General features: G+C 40.3%; 1 protein-coding gene across 5 annotated transcripts in view; it reads left to right on the top strand.

Moving 5' to 3' along the window:
• The first annotated feature begins 3,401 nt into the window (after positions 1 to 3,401).
• siva1.S (SIVA1, apoptosis-inducing factor S homeolog) overlaps positions 3,402 to 13,089 on the top strand; it is a 41,830-nt gene continuing 32,142 nt past the window's right edge. For 2 of the 5 annotated variants that reach the window (XM_041574034.1, XM_041574032.1), the window contains exons 1-3: positions 3,410 to 3,673; positions 5,977 to 6,138; positions 7,747 to 7,900. In XM_041574034.1, coding sequence (XP_041429968.1) covers positions 3,556 to 3,673; positions 5,977 to 6,138; positions 7,747 to 7,900 — 434 coding nt within the window. In that variant the 5' untranslated portion in view covers positions 3,410 to 3,555. 5 annotated transcript variants of the gene reach the window in all.

Genomic DNA, 13,089 nt, shown 5'->3' with positions numbered 1-13,089 from the left:
TATGATTGTTTCCCTGCAGAGCAGTTAGGGACCGTCTGACAATTCCTATCCACAGCAGTAAATGAAGGGAGAATTCCACTGCATACAGTCAGGTTTCTTATAAAAACAGTACACATTTTTTAACTAAAGTATATTGGAGATAGGTTTCTTTTTCATTAAAGAAAGTAAAAATGGGATTTTTTTTTTTGCCTTTACATGCAAGGTATGACAGTGTTATGTAGTGTTGCCCTGCACTGGTAAAACTGGTGTGCTTGCTTCAGAAATATAACTATGGTTTATATAACAAGCTGCCGTGTAGCCATGGAGGCAGCCATTCAAGCACAGGATACACAATAAATAACAGATAAGTTCTGATGAATCCCATTGTGTACTACAGAGTTAATCTGTTATATGTTGTATATCCTGTGCCTTTTTTCCTTTTCAGCTTTGAATGGCTGCCCCCATGGCTACACAGCAGCTAGTTTATATAAACTATAGTAGTTTGACTCTGCACTGGACCACCAGAAAAATAAACAGTGTTTCTAACTTAATTGGCGTTTGGCAGAGAGCCCAGAACAGCCACAAGGTTCAGATAAGATACTTCTGTAACAATTTCGAGATAAGCAAATAAGTAATTGTAGCAATATAAGATAACAGGTCCCTTGGGAGAAGTTAGAGGGCAATTCACCTTCATTAGTAAAACTGTAATAAGTGGGGGGAAAAAAACACAGAAACATGTTCGAACTTTCATAACCTGCCAAATTTTGTAAAATGAACATGGTAATTAGGGGGTGTGGCCACAAAAGTGGGTGTGGTCAAAAATTCAGCACGCTATACACACCAATTTTTTTGTCCCTCTTTTTATTTCCGCATGTGCATGTGCACATTGCTCCACTAATGGATGCAGATTTTTGTGGTTGACAACTCTGATAAAGTGCTGCATAACTTGCACCTGCTATATAAATAAAAGATGATAAAATCCATTTGAAGAAAATGAGGCCCGTCACTTCACTGTGATACCTCAACTGTATTCCACTACTTCCTGATATGCAACTAAGCCTGTTATGCCTGGATTTTCCATGTCTGGTTTTTCTCTTTGGTACCTTGCATTGGTGGGATTCAGTATCCAAACCCATGTTTAAAAATAGATAGGGACCACTCGAAAAAGGTGCCAAGGTCCTGGTGTGCTCTAAATCTTCTACTGGCTCAAATTCTTTCTCTTTTGAGTAGATAAATCACCACCAAAATAATCTGTATTTGAACCTTGAGGTTTTATCCTCTTATCAATACAGATTAAAATAAAATCCAACAGGTGTCTTCTAAAGGCTTTATTTTAATCTGCACCTACAAGGGGATAAAAATCCAAAATTAAGAAATGACTTCCCTATATGATTTTATTTCACCAGTCCAGGCTCAAATATAACATTTTTAGAGGTGATCAGTTGTGACCAGAAAACTGTCACATTCAGTTGCTCAGTGCTTTAAAGCTACACAAAGGGTTTGCATTTGATTTCAGCTAGGGATGCACCAAATCCAGGATTCAGTTTGGAATTCAGCCAGGCTTGGACTTTTTCAGCAGGTATCGGACAAATCCAAGTGCCTGGCCAAACTAAATTTGAAAAATCATGTGACTTTTCGCACACAAAAAGGTAGTAAATGTTTTTTTTACATATATCATACCTCCCAACTGTCCTGTTTTCATGCGAGACAGTCCCAATTGTGACAGCTCAGTCCCAGGTTTCTTACTGAAATGTCCCGACTTTCTCTTTGATCTCCTGCACTTACTCGAAGCTCAATTAAAATAGCCTTTTTGACAGAGTCCAGAACAGCCAGCAGCTGCAATTGGATACTTTTGTAACAGTTTAAGATAAGCAAAGGAACAACTGTAACTATTTAAGATAATCAGGTACCTTGGAAGAACTGTGACTAGCAGCTTTAAGGGCAAATCACCTTCATTAGCAAAAACTGGCCCTAAAACGCCCAGAAATGTGTTCATATGTTCATAAACTGCCAAATTTTGTAAAATGGAAATAGTAATTAGAGGGGGGGGGGTGTGGTCATAAAATAGGCATGGTCAAAAAACGCTTGCGTCACAAGTTTTTGTCCTTCTTATTGTTTTTCAAATGCTGGAAGGTATGATATATGCATATGCAAATTAGGGTTTGCATTTAGTTTGGAATTAGCATTTGTGATGTAACTGTGACCACACAACTCAACAGAACTTGTTGTTATGCCTAAAATAACGTACCAATGTTTTAAAATATGAGGATGATATGAGCAGTCACCTCATGATCTCATGCCATGTATGATAAGGTCACACAACTAAACGACAATATTCTTCACTGAAAAGAGCTGCTCAACTGCAAACATATCGAATTTCCATGTCCAAGAAAACAGATACTGTTATGGGAAAACATGTTTTTTTTCTGCACTGAAATCTGTTTCTCAAAAGAGCAAACCTATTTTTTTTTTATAGTTTCCCAGCTTGCCCCAGTCATGTGACTTGTGCTCTGATTAACTTCAGTCACTCTTTACTGCACCCCTCCCTTTCCCCCCAGCAGCCTAAAGACCCCCATACACGGGCCTATAATAGCTGCCCACAGACCGAGTCGGCAGCTTATTGGCCCGTGAGTGGGGCCATCCGACGGGTGTCCCTGATCGATATCTGTCCGAAAGTCGGATAGCGGCTGCATCTGTTCGTTGATGCAGTCCCCCAATCCGACCGCCCGTATTGCCTCCATTTGGATCTGATCTTTGGGCCCTAGGGCCCACGATCGGATCAGCCTGATATCGCCTACCTAAATGTGGGAAGAGATCCGCTCGTTTGGCAACATCGCCAGTCGCACGGATATCCCTGATATGGCCACCTTAACAAAAGTACAATGGGAAAGTAACCGGATAGCAGCTCCCTAACACAACATAACAGCTGCTGATCGAAGAACAGCACTCAATAGTAAAATCCAGGTCCCCCTGTGACACATTCAGTTACATTGAGTAGAAGAAACAACAACCTGCCAGAAAGCCGTTCCATCCCAAAGTGCTGGCTCTTTCTGAAAGCACATGACCAGGCAAAATGACCTGAGATGCACCTACACACCAATATTACAACTAAATAAAATACACTTGTTGGTTCAGGAAGGACATTTTATATTGTAGAGTGAATTATTTGCAGTGGAAACAGTGTCATTTAATAACTACCTCATATAAATCATGACAGAATCCCTTTTAAGTAAACTATAATGGCAGAGAGGCTTTTGTGTAAAAACCCTTGTGCAACAATCCCTACTAAAGTGAATATGCAGATACACTGTCCGCACTTTAAGTACGTAGGAACGACCAGTTACAGGTAAACATTGCGAGTGAGGGTAACTTATCTTCCCTTCGCCTGCCAGGGACAAGCCTTACATTTCAACCAATGAGAAGACGCCTTTAGCTTCGTAAGTGCGACGTGATAGGCTAGTGCTTCCCCTATACTTCCTTGAAATAGAGGCGGCCCAGCGTGCGCGTGACGTCGTGTTTCGCTTTGGCGCGCTTCCTGGATTTGCCCAGCTGCGAATCTTCGTCCAGTCACTAAAAATGCCCAAGCGCTCGTACCCGTTTGATGGCGTCTCTCCCTTACAACTCAAGACTCATGTTGGTGACAAGGAGCTGTGCCAGGGTGTAGCCGGTGACACACTGATGCGGGACATTTTTGGTGAGTGGCATACGTCTCCGACGGGAGGTTCTTTCATAATGTGAGTTGTTGTGACCGCTTTAGTTACAGCTGGTTTGTTATGGAGTGACGTGTTTCCTCTCGCCGTGTGATAGTTCCGCCTCTGAAGAAAGGGGCGGGGTTTGTACCTACTGACTGGTTCAGGAGACCTATTAGTAATTTCCAGAGTTGCCAGGTTGGCTGATTTACAGACAATTTGGGCCACCAATTTAAAGCCCAGGCTGGTTTTCAAAGTACAAAGTAACCAAGGTATGGTGTGGGTTACTTTTTGGCCCTTTGTCTGGTTTGTACTTTGGAAGCCAGCTCCCAATGCATGTTGGGTAATGTAGTTTTTGTTTAACAATTTGCCCACTGCCAAGTTTAATGTAAAGACTACAATACCCAGCTTGGGTAGAAGTGAAAATCAGTTTGTAAACGAAAAAAAAAAAATCACAAAAACAAATTACATTTTGAAATTGTATAAGTCTTTATTAAGAAATAACTTACTGAAACTCCACTTGCGCTCCTCTTCAAGGGATCCTGTCACTGGAAAACATGATTTTTTTTTTTTTTTCAAAACGCATCAGTTAATAGTGCTACTCCAGCAGAATTCTGCACTGAAATCCATTTCTCAAAAGAGTTTTTTTTTTTTTTTTATATTCAATTTTGAAATCTGACATGGGGCTAGACATATTGTCAATTTCCCAGCTGCCCCCAGTCATGTAACTTGTGCCTGCACTTTAGGAGAGAAATGCTTTCTGGCAGGCTGCTGTTTTTCCTTCTCAATGTAACTGAATGTGTCTCAGTGGGACATGGGTTTTTACTATTGAGTGTTGTTCTTAGATCTACCAGGCAGCTGTTATCTTGTGTTAGGGAGCTGTTATCTGGTTACCTTCCCATTGTTCTTTTGTTTGGCTGCTGGGGGGAAAAAGGGAGGGGGTGATATCACTCCAACTTGCAGTAAAGAGTAATTAAAGTTAATCAGACCACAAGTCACATGACTTGGGGCAGCTGGGAAATTGACAATATGTCTAGCCCCATGTCAGATTTCAAAATTGAATATAAAAAAATCTGTTTGCTCTTTTGAGAAATGGATTTCAGTGCAGAATTCTGCTGGAGCCGCACTATTAACTGATTCATTTTGAATAAAATGTTTTTTCCCCATGACAGTATCTCTTTAAGAAATAACTTGCTGAAACTCTGCATGTACTCCTCCTCAGAAAAGGCAATCCATTGTGCGGCGCTCGATTTCTCCTCCCTGCTTTCCTTATAGGAGATGGCCAGGGAGGAGAAATCGAGCTCCACATGATGGATCAGCGCCATGTCGCCTTCTCTGAAGAGGAGAGCAAGCAGAGTTTCGGTAAGTTTTATATAATTTGTCTTTGTGGGTTTTTTTTTTTTTTTTTATTTAAAAAATAAGTTATTTTTTATAGTTGTATGCCTTCTTCTTTTGACTCTTTGCAGATTTCAAATGGGTGTCGCTGACCCCTTCTAAAAAACAAATGCTCTGTAAGGCTTCAAATGTATTATTACTCTTTCTATTCAGGCCTCTCCTATTAAAATTCCAGACTCTTATTCAAATCAATGCATGGTTGCTAGGGGAATTTGGACCCTAGCTACCGAGTTGTTTAAAATGCAAATTGAAGAGCTGCTGAATAAAAAGCTAAATAACTCAAAACCCACAAATAATAAAAAATGAAAACCAATTGTAAATTGTCTCAAAATATCAATCTCTACATCAGTTTGGGGAGATTAGTTGCCAGGTAACTAAATATCCCTGAATCTTAGCGCATCACTAGCCTTAAAGGATCAGTAACATTATTATTTTTTATTTTTTTTAAAAATCGTTGGTATAGAATGAAAAAAAAAAAGCACAAAGACAAATTATATATAACTTACCGAAACTCTGCTTCCTCTCCTCTTCAGAGAAGGCGACGATCCATCATGTGGCGCTCTATTTCTCCTCCCTGGCTATCTCCTATAAGGAAAGCAGGGAGGAGAAATCGAGCGCCGCACAATGGATCGTCTTCTCTGAAGAGGAGCGCAAGCGGAGTTTCGGTAAGTTATTTCTTAATAAAGACTTGGCGGTGTTTGTGGTGTTTGTGGTGTTTGTGGTGTTTGTGGTGTTTGTGGTGTTTGTGGTGTTTGTGGTGTTTGTGGTGTTTGTGGTGTTTGTTCTATACTAACAAATTATTATTATTTTTTTAAATTGATGTTGTTGGTCCTTTAAAGTTTAACATTCGTCCCCCTCCCCCCTTCAGTATCTCCATCTGAAATTCTAATCTCCTAAATTTCATTCTTCTTAGAAAAGACTAAGATGTTGTTGTTCAAGGGAGCTAAAGCCGTTCTGGGAAATAAAGAGCACCAAAGTGAAAATGGCCAAGAAATTTCTCTTCCCGAACTCCCATCTGGACAGACTGTTATTGGACAAGATGGCAAACTGTGCAGGAACACTCAGTCACACACATGTAAGAACTGCAATTTGCTCACTTGTAGAATGCGTCACCTGTCTTTTGGTTTAGCATATTGTATTAGCCTTTGCACATATTTCAATGTTAAACCTTACATGGAACGTTCTTTCATGTGTTTTACAAAGAGCATGAAATTTAATAGGTGCCGGTTTTCTTTCCAGTCCATTAAAGGAATCCTGTCATGATTTTTATGGTGTAGTTTTTATTTCTAAAGTTCACTGTTTTTGTAATATTGGCATGTAGGTGGGGTTGCCACCTGGCCGGTAAAAATTATGGCTGATCCCAATGTTAATAGGGAAAAAGATCTCTATCTCTATCTCTATCTCTATCTCAGTATTTTTTTCCAGAAAAGGTGGCAGCCATCTCGGGTCATTTTGCCTGGTCATGTGATTTCAGAAAGAGCCAGCACTTTAGGATGGAACTGCTTTCTGGCAGGCTGTTGTTTCTCCTACTCAATGTAACTAAAGGTGTCACAGTGGGACCTGAATTTTACTATTGAGTGCTGTTCTTAGATCTACCAGGCAGCTGTTATCTTGTGTTTGGGAAGGTAAACCGATAGCAGCTCCCATTGTTCTGTTAGGCTGCTGCGGGGAAAGGGAGGGGGTGATATCACTCCAACTTGCAGTACAATTTTTATTCAATTCAATTAAAATCTGACATGGGGCTAGACATGTCCGTTTCCCAGCTACCCCCAGCCATGTGACTTGTGCTCTGATAAACTTCAGTCACTCTTTACTGCTGTACTGCAAGTTTGAGTGATCTCACCCCCCCCCCCAGCAGCCTAACAGAACAATGGGAAAGTAACCAGATAACAGCCCCCTAACACAAGATAACAGCTGCCTGGTAGATCTAAGTACAACACTCAATAGTAAAAGCCAAGTCCCAATGAGACTGATTCAGTTACATTGAGAAGGAGAAATAACAGCCTGCCAGAAAGTAGTTCCATCCTAAAGTGCAGGCACAAGTCACATGACTGGGGGCAGCTGGGAAACTGACAATATATCTAGCCCCATGTCAGATTTTAAAATTGAATATAAAAAAAACTGTTTGCTCTTTTGAGAAACGGATTTCAGTGCAGAAGTCTGATGCCTTTTGAAGAAAAAAAAATTCCCATGATGTTTCCCTTTAAGAAACTGGTTTTAAGGTCCAGTAGATGATTAACCTATAGATCTAAATGGCGATTGACTTTGTATATAATTGCATTCTATTAAATTCCTAACTAATTCTACCTTGTGTGTTGAATGTGTAATTTACTTCGAATGCTATGAAAGTATCCTCACGTATTACGATTAGGGATGCACCGAATCCAGGATTCTGTTCGGGATTCGGACAGGATTCTACCTTTTTCACCAGGATTCGGCCAAATCCGAATTTGCATATGCAAATTAGGGGCGGGGAATGACATTCAGTGACTTTGTCACTAAACAAGTAAAATGGTTTTCCCCCTCCCATACCTAATCTGCACAAGCAAATTAGGGTTCGGTATTCGGCCGAATCTTTCACAAAAGATTCAGCCGAATCCAAAATAGTGCATTCGGTGCATCCCTAATTACGATAAACTATTTGCACTTTTTTTTTTTAATTTTTTGTTTTTGTTTTTCACAGCTACTCCGACAGGAGTTTCCAAAGCCTGTTCTTCCTGCGTCAGATCTGTTGCTGACCAAGAAACCTGCTCACAGTGTGAACGTTATGTTTGCAATGAGTGCTGCAAGGAATGCGGCTGTTGCTCTGCAATCATCTGCTCCTTCTGCATAGAAGTGTAAGTATCTATTTATCTTATGCTAAAACACATGATAAACTTGTATATAATGATTGAGTTATTCGGCTGAAACTGGCTGTGCGAGTTGAGGAATCCATTTTGTACCAGATCAATAACATTGACGCTGAAAACTTAACACGAACAACTTGTGAAAAATCTTCCCAATACCAACCCACCAAAATGTTATGTTCAAAACTGCAAAAAGGGCTTTGTTAAAACAAGGGGTCTGTGTTTGATCACGCGAGGGGTTAGTGTTGCACCTCATAACTCCACATTAAACACACGCTTCTATTTTATAGCTTTGAACCTCAACAGCAGAGAGGTGACTCTAATATTTGCATTTCCGTGGATCTGGCTGCGACAATGCTAAACATTTATTGGCAATATATTGAAGAGAACGAAAACTTAAAAAAACACTGGCTAGAACGGCCATATTTTGAATGCTTGGCTTAACTGTATCAGCCCAGAGGTTCAACATTTTTATATCTATGCTGCAAAGTTGTCCAAATCTGCTCCCCAACTTTGATTTAGTTAGGCTGTTTTGTGTGCCAGTGGCACTGTATGTGCTCAGTTTGGCTTCTCAGTCAAAGGCCAGAGAAATCGTAGGGTTCATCATTAACTATTGAAACCTTGTAATATTAAAGGAAAACTATATCCCCAAACAATGTAGGTCTCTATTAAAAGATACTGAGTAAAACGGCTCATGTGTAAAACCCTGCTTCATGTAAATGAACCATTATCATAATAATATACTTTTTTAGTAGTATGTGCCATTGGGTAATCATAAATAGAAAATTGCCATTTTAAAAAATAAGGGCCGCCCCCTGAGATCGTACGATTCACTGTGCACACATACAAACCACATGTAAGGTCACATGAACCAATTAACAGACAGAGTTCTGCCTTTTGCTTCCTCACTTCTTCCTGTTACAGTTAGTGTTGTAGTATTTCTGGTCAGGTGATCTCTGAGGCAGCACAGATAGAGTCACGAAATGGTGGTTCAAGGCAAGAGATGTAAAAGGGCAATATTTATGTAAATATATATTCCAGTTTGGTAAGATTCTTTAATATGTCATTCCATTTGATATTAATCTGTTGCTTAAGTATTCATTTTGGGGGTATAGTTTTCCTTTAACTTTTCTTTTTGGTCAGTTGATTTCTCTAATTCACCTGAAAAAAAAAATGGTTGCTTGGGAAATAACCCTAGCAACCATAAATTGATTTGTATTAGAGACTGGAATATAAATAAGAGAGGACCTGACTAGAAAGAGTAGAGAACAAATGGTAGCAATAACAATAAATTTGTAACCTTATAGAGCATTTTGTTTTTAGATGGGCGGGGGGTCAGTTTGAAAGATTCTGAAAAAGGCCAATAATTCAAATGCTATTTGTGTTTAGCATTTCATTCAGCAATCCTCCATGAGCAAGTTCTACAATATGGTTGCTAGGGTCCAAACTACCCTAGTAATCATACATTGATATGTATTAGAGACTGGAGTTTGAATAATAGAGGGCCTGACTACAAAGAAGAGTAGAAAATAGCAATAACAATAAATGTGTAGCCTTACAGAGCTTTTTTTTTTTTTTTTTTTTTTTTGATGGGGTCCATTTGAGAGCTGGAAAGAGTCAGAAAAAATAGGCAAACAATTAAAAAAGCTATTTAAAAAAAAAAAAAAAAGGAAGACCAATTGAAAAGCTGCTTAGAAATGGGTCATATTATAACCTACTAAAAGTTAAAGGTGAACCACCCCTTTTAATGCTCTTGTTTGGCTGCCTAGACATTCAGGTGCAGATTCTGGACTGTTAATATTTGATACCTTTTGTTGTTCTGAAATGTTACCTATTGTTTTCATTATAACCGCTACCTTTTTCAGTGAAAGATAAGAAATGTATCCTTTAGAACGGTGTGTTAAGTTGGTGACACAGCCCCCCCCCCCAGCACTATTTTGGATTCGCCTGAACCCCCAAATCCTTCACAAAAGATTCGGCCAATTACCGAACCAAATCCGAATTTGCATATGCAAATTAGGGGTGGGAAGGAGAAACCATTTTTTACTTCCTTGTTTTGTGACAAAGTCACGTGATTTCCCTCCCTGCCCCTAATTTCATATGAGCGCAGACTAATAAAATGAAATGTGAATGAAAATGTACATTTTCAACATGATCTAGATACGACCTTCCATTTTTATGATCCGGGAAAAACTTCTATACACTAGTGTTGTCTTCAGCACAAATTAAGACGTTTCTGTTGCAAGGTGTTAGAGCTTATGCCTTTCTAACATTTTGCCATATTGTGTTTCTAACAATGAAATATTCTTATTGCAGTGACCATGACAACGGTGACGGATTGTTTTGCTCTGCCTGTTCTGTGTTTGAAGCGTAAAGTGATTGTATATTTTTTTTTTATATATATATTCAAATATTAGTCTGTACATTTTAGCACATTTTTGTATTTTTATATGCGAAATTAAATAAACGTTAATAATAATAAAGAGAAGTGGCCACAAGGTGGCAGTGTCTCCTTTCATGTGCAGATCAGTCTGAACTGAAAGTTTTAGGATTTAAGATTTGCAACTAAATCTGCTCATGCAATCACTTTTACTCCATTCTGTAGAACTAAAATGTGACCACAACAGGCTTTTGAAGTTACAAAGAAGGTTGAACACAGTTTGAATAGAGAATTTAATTTAAAGGATAAGTAAACCTTTAAAATAAGCCAGGGGCAGCTGGGAAATTGATAAAATGTCTAGCCCCATGTCAGATTTCAAAATTGAATATAAAAAAAATCTGTTTGCTCTTTTGAGAAATGGATTTCAGTGCAGAATTCTGCTGGAGCAGCATTATTAACTGATTCATTTTGAAAAAAATGTTTTTCCCCATGACAGGATCCCTTTAAGCACTGGAAGTGATGTGCAGTTGTGTTCAGAATAATAGTGATTGATCAGGTTAGTGATGTCAGACTGTTTGGTCAGTTACACTTCTACATGCAAATGATTAACTTGCAGGTGTAATAGAAAACCCAACAGTCATGACATGTATTCTGCTGATTGTGTCCTTGAATCATTAATTGAGGCTTGTTCCAAATAGTTGTGTGGAGTTCAATTAGTGATTCATTCTGTAAAAAACACAGGTGCCAATTACGGCCCTTATTTAGGGTGGTGGTACATGGAGAGATTAATTGTGGATTCGTTTTTGGTGGTGAATATTAGAATTAGGACGGTTTCCATGGTCGAGACGTAATAAATCTCGCCTTATTTACAGTTGAATAGGGGGATTAAAATTCGAATGTGTGAATTTTGAAACTTGAAAATTCTAATTTACTATTCGACCCTTGATAAATCCACCCCTTAGATTAAATAATTCACTGCACAACACTCCGCAAAAACTACTTCCCTCCTGTGTTCAGCCTCTAGTCCACTTCTAATACCAGCCACCATACCAGCCATCAAAAATGTTTCGTAGATGACATCATTGTGAGCAATATCTAAAATCAGAAGTAAAAAGTATAAACTAAAAAGCCAAACCATTTTCATTAGAACACAGAACTGTGGCCTCCTACAGGCGGAGATGTCAGAGATAGACAAGACCTTTTTTATTGAAGCACAACTATTGCACCACACCTGCTCGTGTTCCAGAAAACTTGGTAATGCAGATATAAAGCAAAGTATTCTTTCTTTAGTTACATCTTGTAAGGGAAAAAAGCTCATCCTGGTGGTCTAGGGGTGCGGCAGGGATTCGCGTTGCTCCTCTCTCTGTCCTGTCACTGCTCCTTAAGGCGCGCGCCTCGTCGTCTTTATGGACGCGCTGGCGTGATGACGCAATTCAAACCCTCAAAGGGAGATTTTGGCTTGCAGATCATTGCCCGTTTATTCCTGGTGCTTCCTGAGCTTTGCTAATCTGTTTTTGAACCTGTTTGATTCCTGTTGTGACCCCTGCCTGGCTTTTGACTATTCTGTCCTCTGGATCCTGACCCCTGCCTGATTACCAACTACCTCTTCTGATTAACCCTCTGACTTCCTGGTTTGACCCATGCCTGCCTGACTACGTTTATTCTCTGCCTGCCCCGACCCAATCTGACTACTCTTTTGCCTAACGGCTTGTACTACGACCTTCTGCCCAAAGACTTTGCTTTACAGTCGCGCCCCTCTGCCTATCCAGAACCTATTGCCTTGCACCTCTCGTTTAAGACCTGGTGGCATCCAAGTAAGCTGAGGGCTCCTCCCGAAGCCAAAGGCGGTCACACTACAGGCGGAGCACAGAGACCAGGGTGCCTGGTGTTTGTTCTGGTGTTGGGTGCCGACCGTTACCCGTCTTTCTGATCTGCCCTTTTCCCCTGCCGCAGTTACGGTGAATCTGACTCTTCAATTATCCAACGTTGCAACTTGTCTCCCTTCGCCGTGAACATATATGAATGCAAATAGCAGTTGCACACAGCGGCAATCCCACACTTAAACAATAATCATAATAAAACTTAATGATCTTTGCTTATTTTCCTTTCCCCTTCCTAATGGGTTTTCACTTCACTGTTGGAAACATCTGGTTCTCTGGCAAAGTTCTCCTTCATTTGGCATTAGAACATTTAACACCAAATCTAGTTTACCATCTTCAATAAAAGCCACAGCCATACAGGGGATAAGGTTAGGAACTGATTTATGTTTAGTATCCAACTGCACAATTATCCAGCTTTACTGCCAATGAAGTTTTTCTAATGCATTGGATTTTTTGTGTTCCCTCAATGATGCAGTTTATCTATCTGTGAACCCTGCACTCCAAAAAACAGAGGTAAGATTTTTTTAATATGCCACTTAATATGATATAAACTGTTGCTTAAAGGAGAAGGAAACCCCCAGGGCGCTAAACCCCTCCCCCCCTCCCCTGTGCTGCCCCCCCTCCCTCCTCCCCCCTGGCCTACCTGTCCCCCTGGGCAAATGCCCCTAACTTTTTACTCACCCCTCTGCGCAGGTCCTGTCCACGGAGTTCGCAGTCGCCATCTTCTCCCACGCGCGTCTTCTTCCTGCTCTGACCGGCGTCTTCTGGCGCATGCGCAGTAGGAACAGGTACCGGTACGGCTCTACTGCGCATGCGCCGAATGTCACGAAGTGAAATCGGAAAACTTCGTGACATTCGGCGCATGCGCAGTAGAGCCGTACCGGTACCTGTTCCTACTGCGCATGCGCCAGAAGACGCCG

The sequence above is a fragment of the Xenopus laevis genome, chromosome 8S, assembly GCF_017654675.1.
Source record: "Xenopus laevis strain J_2021 chromosome 8S, Xenopus_laevis_v10.1, whole genome shotgun sequence".
Classification (NCBI taxonomy): domain Eukaryota; kingdom Metazoa; phylum Chordata; class Amphibia; order Anura; family Pipidae; genus Xenopus; species Xenopus laevis.
This window is presented reverse-complemented; position numbering and strand designations above follow the sequence as displayed.